At 36.5% G+C, this 12803-nt stretch overlaps 1 protein-coding gene across 2 annotated transcripts in view; it reads right to left on the bottom strand.

Annotated features, from left to right (window-relative positions):
- Nucleotides 1-12803, bottom strand: part of LOC106878418 (sodium/potassium-transporting ATPase subunit beta-1) — a 58586-nt gene that overhangs the window by 17471 nt on the left and 28312 nt on the right. The window contains exons 2-3 of one of the 2 annotated variants that reach the window (XM_052974641.1): nt 8530-8637; nt 1547-1719 (exon numbers count right to left, since the gene is read on the bottom strand). In XM_052974641.1, the coding sequence (XP_052830601.1) occupies nt 1547-1719; nt 8530-8637 (281 nt within the window). The remainder of the gene's footprint in view (nt 1-1546; nt 1720-8529; nt 8638-12803) is intronic. The other variant, XM_052974642.1, reaches the window with a different exon arrangement.

Raw genomic sequence — 12803 nt, 5'->3', positions numbered from 1 at the left:
AGATTTCATGTGTCACCCGCACATGAGCCAGTCCAGGGGCACTGGCATTGAACCCGCTCGAAAGATTTCATGTGTCACCCGCACAAGAGCCAGTCTGGGGGCATTGGCAACGATCTCGCTCGAAAAACCTCATGTGTCGCCCACACAAGAGCCAGCCCAGGGGCACCGGCAACGATCTCGCTCAGAAAGATTTCATGTGTCACCCGCACATGAGCCAGTCCAGGGGCACTGGCATTGAACCCGCTCGAAAGATTTCATGTGTCACCCGCACAAGAGCCAGTCTGGGGGCACTGGCAACGATCTCGCTCGAAAGATATCATGTGTCGCCACACATGGGCCAGTCTAGGGGCACTGGCAACGATCCCGCTCAAAAAAACCTCATGTGTCACCCGCACAAGAGCCGGCCCAGGGGCACCGGCAACAATCTCGCTCGAAAGATTTCATGTGTCGCCCGAAATATAATAAAAAGTTCTGAACATGATTTAGTGATGATGGAATGGTTCCAACAATGGTGCAGTGATGCTGTCAGGTAGCTTGACAGCAATTATTCTTCAAAGAACTTAAATTAGAACATGGGTGTTGGCTTTGAAAATTCAAGAAGGAATTCATTGAAGGAAACTAGATAGAACATCGATTGGTTACAATGCAAAGGGCCATGGAATGATTCATGCTAGGAATACCATTTTGAGAGCATATCTAAAATGAGATAATCTGAGAACAGAGCAGAGTGAACGTGATCATAGAATATGAAAAGCCTAAGTCCAAACATGTTGCAAAATTCACAAACAGGTGGACCTGTGCAGTTGCTGAGTGGTATCCAAGGTCGAGTAGTACGAAAAGGCCACTTGGATGGCCTCCATGACAATGGGAAGGTGATCTAGTTAAGAAAAACATATTTAATTAAATAGACAAAAAGTTTTTGTTATTGACAATTTGATATCCATAAGCAAATAACAGTGAACAAATGAATTATTTAAGATATTCATATATCATCATCATCATCATCGTTTAACGTCCACTTTCCATGCTGGCAGTTTGACTGAGGAGTGGTGAGCCAGAGGCTGCACCAGGCTCAATCTGGTCTGGCAAAGTTTCTACAGCTGGATGCCCTTCCTAATGCCAACTACTCCGAGAGTGTAGTGGGTGCTTTTTATGTGCCACCGGCATGAAGGCCATTCAGGCAGTTCTGGCAATGACCACATCCATGCTCAAAAGGTGTTGTTACGTGCTACCTGCACGGGAGCCAGTCTATATTCAATTCAAAAACTAGAGTAAGCCAAAAGGATATAATTCTATTCCGAATATTTCTGAATACAACTAAGATTAAAATTTTTTTACCTTCACTTGCAGTGCTGATCTTAAATTCTACACAGATAGAAGAAAGACATTACAAAATCATTCTAAGATGAAATGTTCACTGGGAAATTAACAGCACAGTGAATGTGTTCTTACTTTGCATAGTTTATGTTTTGATAAAGAATAACAAATCATTAACAAATATTTACACACACACACACACACATATATATATATATATATACATTACCAGTTCAAGTGACAAAAGAATGCAGGGTCTACCTTCTCTATAACCATAATTCTGTAGGTGAATACAGCTACCAAGGTCTTGCTGCCAAAAAATACAATTTTCTTTCTTTGAGTGTAGTCCAGACACTGAACAATCTTCTAAATGTGAGTTGTTGACATACTCATGCCAGTATTCTGGAGAGAAAAACCATGAATTTGTAAATGAACTTGATATATCAAAATGTTTTCTTTTTTTTTTTATTATTGACACAGAGTCTCAAATTTCAGTAACAATATACTGTTCATGAAATTTGTGACTTTATGTTGATCTTATCAATCCTGAAGTTGTTTTTACTTAGCTCTGGTTAAGCAAACCTAGATCAAAAGCAGTCTTCCTGTGACATCTATCTTGTCTCTTTGAATATCTAACATTACATATCTAACATATTTTCCCTTTTTGGTTTCAAGTGCATAGATATTTTAAAAATTGCCAAAAAATTGTTTTATTTACCAGAACCAGAGAAAAAATAGGCTACTACTAAAATATCTATGCACTTGAAACCAATGGGAGAAACCTTCAGAGTAAAAGAAAAAAAGTTGAAAATATTTTCAAACAAAAAGGTGTGTAATTTAAGGGAGATTTAGTTGTTGTTTCTAGCACATCCTACAACCAGCTTGTACCTTTCTCAGAATTCCATATAGACCTAGTCTCTTTTACTCTTTTACTTGTTTCAGTCATTTGACTGAAGTACCACTTTTAGTCGAGCAAATCGACCCCAGGACTTATTCATTGTAAGCCTAGTACTTATTCTATCGGTCTCTTTTGCTGAACCGCTAAGTTACGGGGACGTAAACACACCAGCATCAGTTGTTAAGCGATGTTGGGGGGAACAAACACAGACACACAAACATATACACACACATACATATATATATATACATATATATACGACGGGCTTCTTTCAGTTTCCATCTACCAAATCCACTCACAAGGCTCTGGTCGGCCCGAGGCTATAGTGAAAGACACTTACCCAAGGTGCCACGCAGTGGGACTGAACTCGGAACCATGTGGTTTGTAAGCAAGCTACTTACCACACAGCCACTCCTACACCTAGATTAAAAAACTAACAAAATGTGAAAACTAACTCCTTGCTTTAAGCATTAAAAGCATATATTAAATTGCTGTAGCTTACAGCAAAATCATTACTAGGAGAGAAAGGAAAAATACCTAAAATGAATATGTAAATACTACCACAAATTATCCAGCTATATTCAAACTTAGAAAAAAGAAAAACAAAACAAACATCACATCAGACTTTAATAATCTATGAAACAATATCCATTACACAATATATTTTCACTGGCGAAATTTGACCAATATTTCTCAAAGAAAAACTAAATTTACATATACAAGGAATCTGCCAGGTAAAATTCAGATGTCTCTTTCCATATGTTGTAAAACAGCAAAAGGGAATAAACAACATTCTCAATATGATGATTACAAACTAATTTTGGCTGTAAAAGATCTATGTAGTGTAATTTAGTGCATTGTTTTGTAGAAATAGGTTTATTTAGTGATCAGTTAGTTAATTTCTTGAAATTCTCACTCAAGACTCGATATTTGAAGCCTTGGATTCATCTTCTGTTTGACCTCTCACCATGTGGGAATATGCCAGTTTCACAAATAGCATCAGCATACCACCCACTTTATTGACTTTGTGCTTTTTTTGCTATATTGTGGTTAGAATCAGCAATGACCATTTTGAATTCATGAGAATTTTTTCTTTCTTATGATATAAAAAACTTGAAGAAAATATGTTCTTTTCTAAGTGAAAATTAATAAAATTTTCACTTTTATATTTCATAACAGTTATCTGACTTACCCCCATCAACTTTTATATCAAAATAAAGCAAAAGCAGTCCTCTTCATGACTGTATGATTTTCAGCACATTTCCAGTGCATTGAAGTAAAATGAGGGCTACCATTCAGCAATCAAAAAAATAGAAAGAAAAAAAAAAAGGACTTACTTTGTGAATAGGTGGCAATACCAGGGCAACTGAGGGACCCTAGCATGATATGTATTGGATTTCGATCAAAACTATATGAGAAGAAAGTTTACATCCAGAACTTTTAAATGATATTTAATTTTCCATGGAAAAAAATGTATGAAAATGATCAAGCAAAGAAGTGCAATTTTGCATGGTCATACTGTGCTTGTCTCCCTTCTATATAGTAATACCCACTTAGAATGGATTTAAACAGTTAGGTTATTGTTTGGTTCCAAGTGAGTCTTGATTGAGCAGGCCTATGATTGAAAACATTCCAATTGAATTATTCCAAATTTAAAATCAAATTACAGGGGATCCTTCAGCCAAATTTGTAAGGTTTCAATCTGTGGCCAATGATAATGAATTAACTTTACCTAAATGCTAATTTTTTTTTATAGTTCTCTTACAAGCATAGTGAAACAATAGTGTTTATTTTTTTTACAATTTTTATGTATTCAAATTTGAGGTGTAAACGTGAATTTCTTATTAAAAAATAACCCTTTGAGCTAAAATTCCTTAATTGAACTAAAATCTCAATTTCATCACGTTAAATTTTGTATACATATTTAATAAACCACATGAACCTATTTCTCTTCCCATTGCAATAACGAGTCTCAACTTCACAAGATCACGTGCTAAACATTTGGCCCTACCCTTTACCCTTTCTACTTTAGAATCTCAGTCTAAAATTTATTTTAACAAATCACATTTAAGCTTCTATTCTTCATACTACCTTTGAAATTGATATTCTTTTTAAATTAAATAAATCAGTTATAACTTTCCTGTCATTGAATGCATACTAAACATAGCCATCAAGTGAGCCTCTACAAAGCTGCATAACCTTCATAGGAGTAGTAGGTCTTAAAAAAAATGTAGTCCTAGGTACATTATTATGTTGGGAAACAAATGGGGTAATAGTGGCTGGAAACTTCTGAACTGGGATTAAACAACAACTAAACACAGAGCAAGAAAAAAGTGTATTTAATCAGAAATACAGGAAATATAGAGGGAGGGATGGTACAGAGTAACAGAATTTCACAAGCAGAACATTTTGACCACTCCTTTTTCAATACTTCCCCCACCCACGCACATATACATATCAATAATGTTAATTATAACCCAGAAAAGGATTGAAGGACCCATCATATAATCTCATAAAATTAAGGGACATAAATACCATATTAAAATCAGATACATTTTTGACTTCTAATAACTGTGAAGGAAGATAGGATATATATTTATAATTGTATGACATTTAATAGAGCAAACAATACAGTCATTACATGCCTAAAACAAGATTTATATTTTGATTAATATTTCAAAACCAGCAAGTTCCATAAAATAAAACTAAAAAGTTTACAAATCCTAATAAAAGAAATGTGTAATATTTAGGGGGTAAAAATACCAAGCATAAATATTGTACAACAATGATACAATGGGAAAGTAGAATAAACACAGTTTGGAGAAGAATGCAATGTTAAATAGGAAAACTAAAATTATTGTATTAGTCGTAATTAATTATTGTTATACGTATAAGATTTTCAAGGCAGGGAATACTGACAGGGTCGGGGGGCGTGGGTATACTTCTTGTGGAGAAATGGGTTGATAAGGTAATCGAGGTAGTCAGAGTCTGTGATAGAATACTTAAGATTAGATTAGTGCTGCATCATGGGTTAGCAACCATCATCTTGGCCTATGCCCTTCAGCTAGAGATATCTGATGGACAGAAAGACGGATTTTATGACACCCTCTTGCAGACTACCTCGTCGATGAATGACAAGGATCTTCTCTTCGTGGCTGGTGACTTCAGTGGGCATGTTGGACAACATGCAGGGGGCTTCCATGGCATACATGGAAGGGTCTGGATCACGCGAATGAATGGATAGAGATTTAGAGAAGTACTACTCGAAACTTTTGATGAAATAGAGGGGTATATAGTACCACATGAAGTGGAATGTAACTGGAGGTTTCTACGGGACAACCTGTTGAGGACCACTGACCAGATCTGTGGATGGTGCAAAGTCCCTCTCAACCCAAGGTAATGTGGTGGTCGAACAATGTAGTTGACAGAGCCATTAGGGAAAAAAAATAGGTATGGAAGGACTGGAAGAATGGTGGTAGCAGGGAATTGTATCAGACTGCTAGAAAGGAAGCTAGGAGACAGGTTTATTTAGCCAGAAAGGAAGCAGATAAGAAAAAATTTGCCGATGTTCTGCATTGTAAGGAGCAAAGACTTGAGGTGTTTTATGTTGCAAGACAGTGCTCAAGAGAGAACCATGATGACATAGGAGAGAAATGTGTCTGCATGGCTGACGGCTCACTTGCATTTAACGAGGCTGCAATAAAGAGAATGAATGGGAGAAAGAGAGTTTGCTAAATGTTGACCCAACAGAGAGACCAGCTATCTGAATTGACAGTACCTTGGTAGATAAAGCAATTAAGGGTATTAAGACAGGGAACCCCTGGCCCATCAGGAATCACCGCAGAGATGCTTAAAATATCTGGTGGTGTCAGCTATAGTCCAGTCACCCATATTGTTAACCAGGTGATACATGAAGGAGTCATACCCAATGACTGGTGTAGGAGCACCATGGTCAACTGCTACAAAAGTAAAAGTGATGCATTAGATACAAATAATTACAGAGGTATCAAGTTGTTGGATCAGGTAATGAAAGTAATGGAGAGTGTCATAGCCCAACTGATTAGGGAGAGTTGGGCTATGACCCTCTCTGTTATGCATCTCATCTAGACTTTGGGTTTGTGCCAGGGAAAAGCACCACTGATGCTATATTTCTGGTGAGACAGCTGCAGGAGAAATACCTAGCCAAAAATAAACCTCTGTACCTGGTTTTCGTTGACATGGAGAAAGCCTTTGACAGGGTCCCCTGATCCCTTATCTGGTGGTCAATGAGGAAACTAGGGATTGATGAATGGTTAGTGAGAGCTGTACAAGCCATGTACAGGGATGCTGTCAGTAAGGTGTGGGTTGGCAACGAGTACAGTGAAGAATTCTGGGTAGGGGTAAGGGTCCACCAAAGATCGGTCCTCACCCCCTCTTATTCATCATAGTCCTCCAGGCAATAACAGAGGAAATCAAGACAGGATGCCCCTGGGAGCTTCTCTATGTTGATGACCTTGCTCTAATAGCTGAGTCACTATCAGAACTAGAGAAATTTCAGGTGTGGAAGCAAGGATTAGAATTGAAGTGCCTTAGAGTCAACCTAGCAAAAACCAAAGTCATAATAAGTAGGAAGACAGACAAACCACAAATCCCTTCAGAGAAAAGTTGGACATGAGAAGCATCAGATGTGGTGTGCAAGAGAGATGACTGCACTGGTATGGTCATGTGTTGCGAATAGATGAGGACAGCTGTGTGAAAAGTGTCACAGTTGAGGAAACCTGTGGAAGAGGTAGACCTAGGACGAGGTGGTGAAACACGAATGATAAGTGACCAAGACCTTTGGAGATATGCTGTGCTTGAGAAGACCTAGCAAGCCAAGTGAGACCATAACTGGCCTATGCCAGTGCTGTATAACCAGCCCATTTAAGAGTACCCTTCAATCATTGAACAATAAACTATGCTTGTGAAGACCTGTTGAGGCAAGTGAATTCACTGTCGTGGCTGATGATAGTACTGTCTGATTGGCACCCATGCCAGTGGAACATTAAAAGCATCATTCGAGCGTAATCGTTGCCAGGGCCACTGACTGGCTCCTGAGCCGGTGGCACATAAAAAAAGCACCATTCGAGCGTGGTCGTTGCCAGTGTCACCTGACTAGCTCCTATGCAGGTGGCATGTAAAAAGCACCATCTGAGCATGGCCAATGCCAGTACCACCTTACTGGACCTCATGCCAGTGGCATGTAAAAGCACCCACTACACTCTTGGAGTGGTTGGCGTTAGGAAGGGTATCCAGCTGTAGAAACTTTACCAGATCAGATTGGAGCCTGGTGCAGCTTTCTGGCTCACCAGCCCTCAGTCAAACCGTCCAACCTATGCCAGCATGGAGAGCAGACATTAAATGATGATATTGATCAATCAGACAAATGGGTCAACTCTTCTTTGCTAAGAGTGAGAATGAATTATTATTTTTTTATACTTTCAGAATGCTGAAATTATATACTATACTGTATCAAACATTAAATGCTTTCATGTCACAGTGAAACTTAATTTCTTCTGAATGAGACTAAATATATAAAAAAATACTTAAATGCCATATAAATACTAAGCACCCCTATTTTTTTTTTTTTTTTTTTTTTTTATGGCAAAGAAGTTGCCATAAAACTTTATCCTACAGAATTTTCAAGGCCAGAAAATACTTCAGACCTAATCAGTTGCTTGCCTTTTACAAAGTTTGATTTCAATCCATATAGGATAACTGTTCATATACCAGGCATAGTGCTGATACTGCCACATGCTCAAATATCTTACACCATACTGAAAGGATGATTAGTAAAGCCTCATTTATTCAACAAGATACAACTACTATCATACAGACACACTTTTTTTCCCTTTGCAACAACAGCTTCAGCTCTGTTAAACTAGCAAACTAGATACTAATTCCATCTTGTCCTACCTGATTAATTAAATCCTTTTACCAATCATATCATCCCAAAAATGCAGTTCTTTGGAATTCTCTCTTTGCCTTCACTTCCCCTGCAAGCATCCATTTAATAGAATGTCAAACTGAATATAGGCAGCATTATATATCACGAGTCTGGAAAGGCCTTCAGTGGGCCCCTACTCCTCCTTTTCTTATTAATTAATAACAAATGAATAAGACAAGCAGTGTTCATTATAGCAGAAATATCACAAAAACTCTTTACAGTATATTAATTGTAATCATTAATAAGATATAAAATCAAGACAGTCAAGTGCTTTATCAATAGATTTTAGTTTGTTATGAAATTAAAACATCATAATGTCACAAAAAAAATTCGTTTTCAGCTATCTTACCTTGAAGAATTGTTTTAATGTTTTCAGAGTATGGTTGATAAGATGCTTTAATGAAGGTGTTGAATTTAATCAAGTGATTGCTGTTTGATGGAATATGTAAGGCAAGACCTGCATAAGAAAGTGAAATTGGGAATATCATGAGAAAGTCAGGCACATGGATAGAGCAGACTCTGTTTTGAATTCCTTTTAGTTTTTTTTATTAGATGCATGTCAATCCTAATAAAGCAAAACATTTCAGTCATGACTATGCTGAACTTTTTCCCTTCGGGAATTGTACATTTATGACCTGTATATCTTAGTTTCAGAGTTGGTATAACCTGTACATGCATGTTGTAGGAGGCAATTAAGTGTTAGTAATGTAAAGGGTACCTACTTGTAAAACACTGTTTCAAAAACTTGCCCAACCCAACTAGTATAGAAAAGATGGTAAAGAATGATTTAAAAGGAAATTTGTTTGCTATTTCTATCAGATCAAGTAATCACATGGAGACTCCCTCAAATTCATTTGTTCTTGTTTAATCCCAGGTCGACCTTAGCTTCTTAGTTGTATCTAGAATTTTTATATCCAAAATGCTCTTCCTTTTTAGTACAATAAGGTTTGATTTGAGGGAAATCTGGTCACTATTTCAAGCAGATTGACAGCATAAACCCACATCGCTTTGTTGGTTGTTGTTTAGCTCTAGATCCTGATTGATTAGGCTTATGATGAAAGGCATTCCAGCCTTGACCACTGCACTGTCTAATGTCTTTCTAGATTTAAGATGGATGAATATGATTTGAGAAAATGTAGCTGCCATTACTAGCAGGCTGAGTGACTGCATAGAAGCTCCCTCTTTAGCTTGTCTCAGTTGTTAGGATTCTACATAGGGAAATATATACATCATCATCATTTAACGGCCGCCGGGAATTTTAAATGTATACAGCTCATAATTTATATTGAAAGAAATTAATTTATTTATAATATATAGATTTTCCTTTCAGTGTTAAGATGCACCCCCACCAAAAAAAAAAAAAAAATGAGGGAACCTTATGCAAGGGGTTCTTAATCATGGAGCCAAAGACTGGAACAATTTCTATTTGATAAAAGCCTTATTTTATTTCTTGGTGGTAAAGTAAAACCAAGCTATTGACAGCTTTTAAAGTCATACTGACTCATAATAAAACTGGTGATGATAATACAGGGACACAGGTAATCCTTGATTATGAAATAACATTCCACTTCTATTTTTCTTTTGATGCAGCACAATGACTAAATTATCACTATGAAAAATTTAAATGTAATTTCTATTGTATGCTTTCTTGGAGAGCATCCAGAAAGAAGCATTGTGATATCTCATTTCTGAAATTTAGATGATTTTAGGAAATATGACAAGTTGAATGGACAGCAAATTGGATGAAATCTTCCCTAATTGACCTAAATGAATAATTAACCATATTTGTGATGTCATATCTTTGAAATTGAGGTGATAATCAACTTCAAATTACACTATAGTAGTTGCCTATTTTTTCTCAGGTTCTTGTAAAGAAAAACTATTTTTTGGCCAATTTTTTAAATATTCATGTAAAGTCTATTTTGTAACATGTTACAAACAGTCAATTTTGCAGTGTTTTCAGACCTAGTTAAATAAAAAAAACACAAGCCACAGGGACTTGAATTTTGGGACATTTATTGTAGGTATAGAGCTAAATAAATTCTGAGATTCTGGGACATGGTACCATTTCAATAAAATTTTAATGGCCTATTTAAAATGGCTATAAATAGTGGAGTTTCAGATCAGAATGCCACATAAGTTGGATTTTCTCCATTTTGACAGGGATTTTTCAAATTGTTTTTTCAGGACAGCCTTGGAAATAATGGAGAGAAGCTTTTTATGAAAAAAAACTTTTGGAAAATCTATGAATTTTTCACACCCCTCCAGCCCCCTCTGGACCGATTTTGGCCAATTTATATTTTTGTACTATGCACTTAAGCACAATGGGAAAAGTGCTTTACAGTAAAAGAAAAAAAATTGAAAATATCTTCAAACAAAAAGGTGTGTAATTTAAAGGAGATTTAGTTGTGGTTTCCAGCACATCCTACAACCACCTTGTACCTTTCTCAGAATTGCATGTAGACTTAGATTTAAAAAAACTAATAAAATGTGAAAACTAACTCCTTAAAAAAGAAAAACAAAAAAAAAACATCACATCAGACTTTGATAATCTATGAAACAATATACATTACACAATATATTTTCACTGGCGAAATTTGACCAATATTTGTTAAAGAAAAACTAAATTTACATATACAAGGAATCTGCCAGGTAAAATTAGATATCTCTTTCCATATGTTGTAAAACAGCAAGAGGGAATAAACAACATTCTCAATATGATGATTACAAGCTAATTTTGGGCTTTGAAAGACCTATGTAGCACAATTTGTGCATTTTCTTTTTTGTAGAAATAGGTTTACTTAGTGATTAGTTAGTTAATTTCTTGAAATTCTCACTCATCATCATCATCATCGTTTAACGTCCGCTTTCCATGCTAGCATGGGTTGGACGATTTGACTGAGGACTGGTGAAACCGGATGGCAACACCAGGCTCCAATCTAAATTTGGCAGAGTTTCTACAGCTGGATGCCCTTCCTAACGCCAACCTCTCAGAGAGTGTAGTAGGTGCTTTTACGTGTCACCCGCACGAAGGCCAGTCAGGCGATACTGGCAACGGCCTGGATTCATGTTCTGTTTGACCTCTCACCATGTGGGAATATGCCAGTTTGACAAATAGCATCAGTATACCACACATTGTATTGACATTGTGCTTTTTTTGCAATATTGTCCTGAAAATGAATATGAACATGAATCAATTGCAAGCTACATGTGAGTCTGCAGGCTATGAGTAAGGTGAACTACAGGAAATTAAGCATTGCTATTCTTATTTCTTTGCTGCCCAAAAGGGGCTACACACAGACAGGACAAACAAGGACAGATAAATGAATTAAGTCGATTCTATCAACCCAGTGTGTAACTGGTACTTATTTAATCAACCCCGAAAGGATGAAAGGCAAAGTCAACCTCAGCGGAATTTGAACTCAGAACGTAGTGGCAGACAAAATACTGCTAAGCATTTCGCTTGGCGTGCTAATGTTTTCGCCAGCTCTTCACCTTGCTATTCTGTTAGGTTTACATACACATGCCACCACATGGACAACAACGTTTGCAGGGTGAAAGCTACTATCAATAAAATGAAATGCAAAAGCCAATTGTTGTTACATTTACACACTTAAAATTTGCAGGTGAATGTGTACAAAATGGCATAGAAGATAGGTTAGTATTTGTAAAGTTGGTGCAAACAAAGCAGAAAATTAGAAGCAAAACAAAAAATATGCAATGTAAACAAAAGAAAGAAAAATGAAGACAAACTGTCCATACACAGTTTGTTGCTGAAAAGTTAGTGCAGAAGTAGAAAGTCATAAGAGCAAGCAAAAGATTTATGAAGTGTCTATAGACTTCAGTCAGATACACAAGTATTGACATGAAATCCAAACATAGAAAGCTAATTCTGAACCTCTGGTGCAAGATATAGATTGTGTATCTGTTTTTATGTTGTTTTCTGAGTTAGGTTTCCATATTTTCAATAGTAGGATCCTTATGGAGGTGAAGCAATTGTTAGATTGCAGAACTGATGTGATAACATGCTTGCAGCGTTTGCAAAGAAGATTTGCAGAAAGTTTATAGAAAAGGTATTTTCTTTCTTTAGGATATTTATTTTCTTTGTTTGTTGCACTTGCTTGGTGATGTCCAGCAAAAGCTCAGGCTCTATAGTTTTTGAATGCTAGATGTATGAAAAGAATTATACTGTGTACCTTCAGAGATTTAAAAGGCTACTGTATAGCTGCTCTTTGAAGTTGGTTAATAAAAAAGATTAATTTGACAAATGAAGAGATGGGTCAAAGAAAATGAAGAGTAGTTACATTTTCAGTTCATCATGTTTTATTGGTATGTTTAAATGGAACATGACCATTCAAAAAATAAAGAAAGCAAAAATAAAGTTGGAAAATGAGACTAATGATGTGACCCTGTTCTGTAAGAGAATGTTGTGTTCACCTCAGTAATATAGTCGAACAGCTTGTGTGATTATGTGTAGATGAGATTGAATTCAAAAGAATGAATGTGTTCCCTGACATTTTTAGATTAGTAGCAGATTCAGTTATTCACAACATCCAATAGTCAATAACATATATGTTGGTGTGTGTGTGTGTGTGTGTGTGTGTGTGTGTGTGTGTGTGTGTG

This window comes from Octopus bimaculoides, chromosome 19, assembly GCF_001194135.2.
Source record: "Octopus bimaculoides isolate UCB-OBI-ISO-001 chromosome 19, ASM119413v2, whole genome shotgun sequence".
NCBI classification, from domain to species: domain Eukaryota; kingdom Metazoa; phylum Mollusca; class Cephalopoda; order Octopoda; family Octopodidae; genus Octopus; species Octopus bimaculoides.
This window is presented reverse-complemented; position numbering and strand designations above follow the sequence as displayed.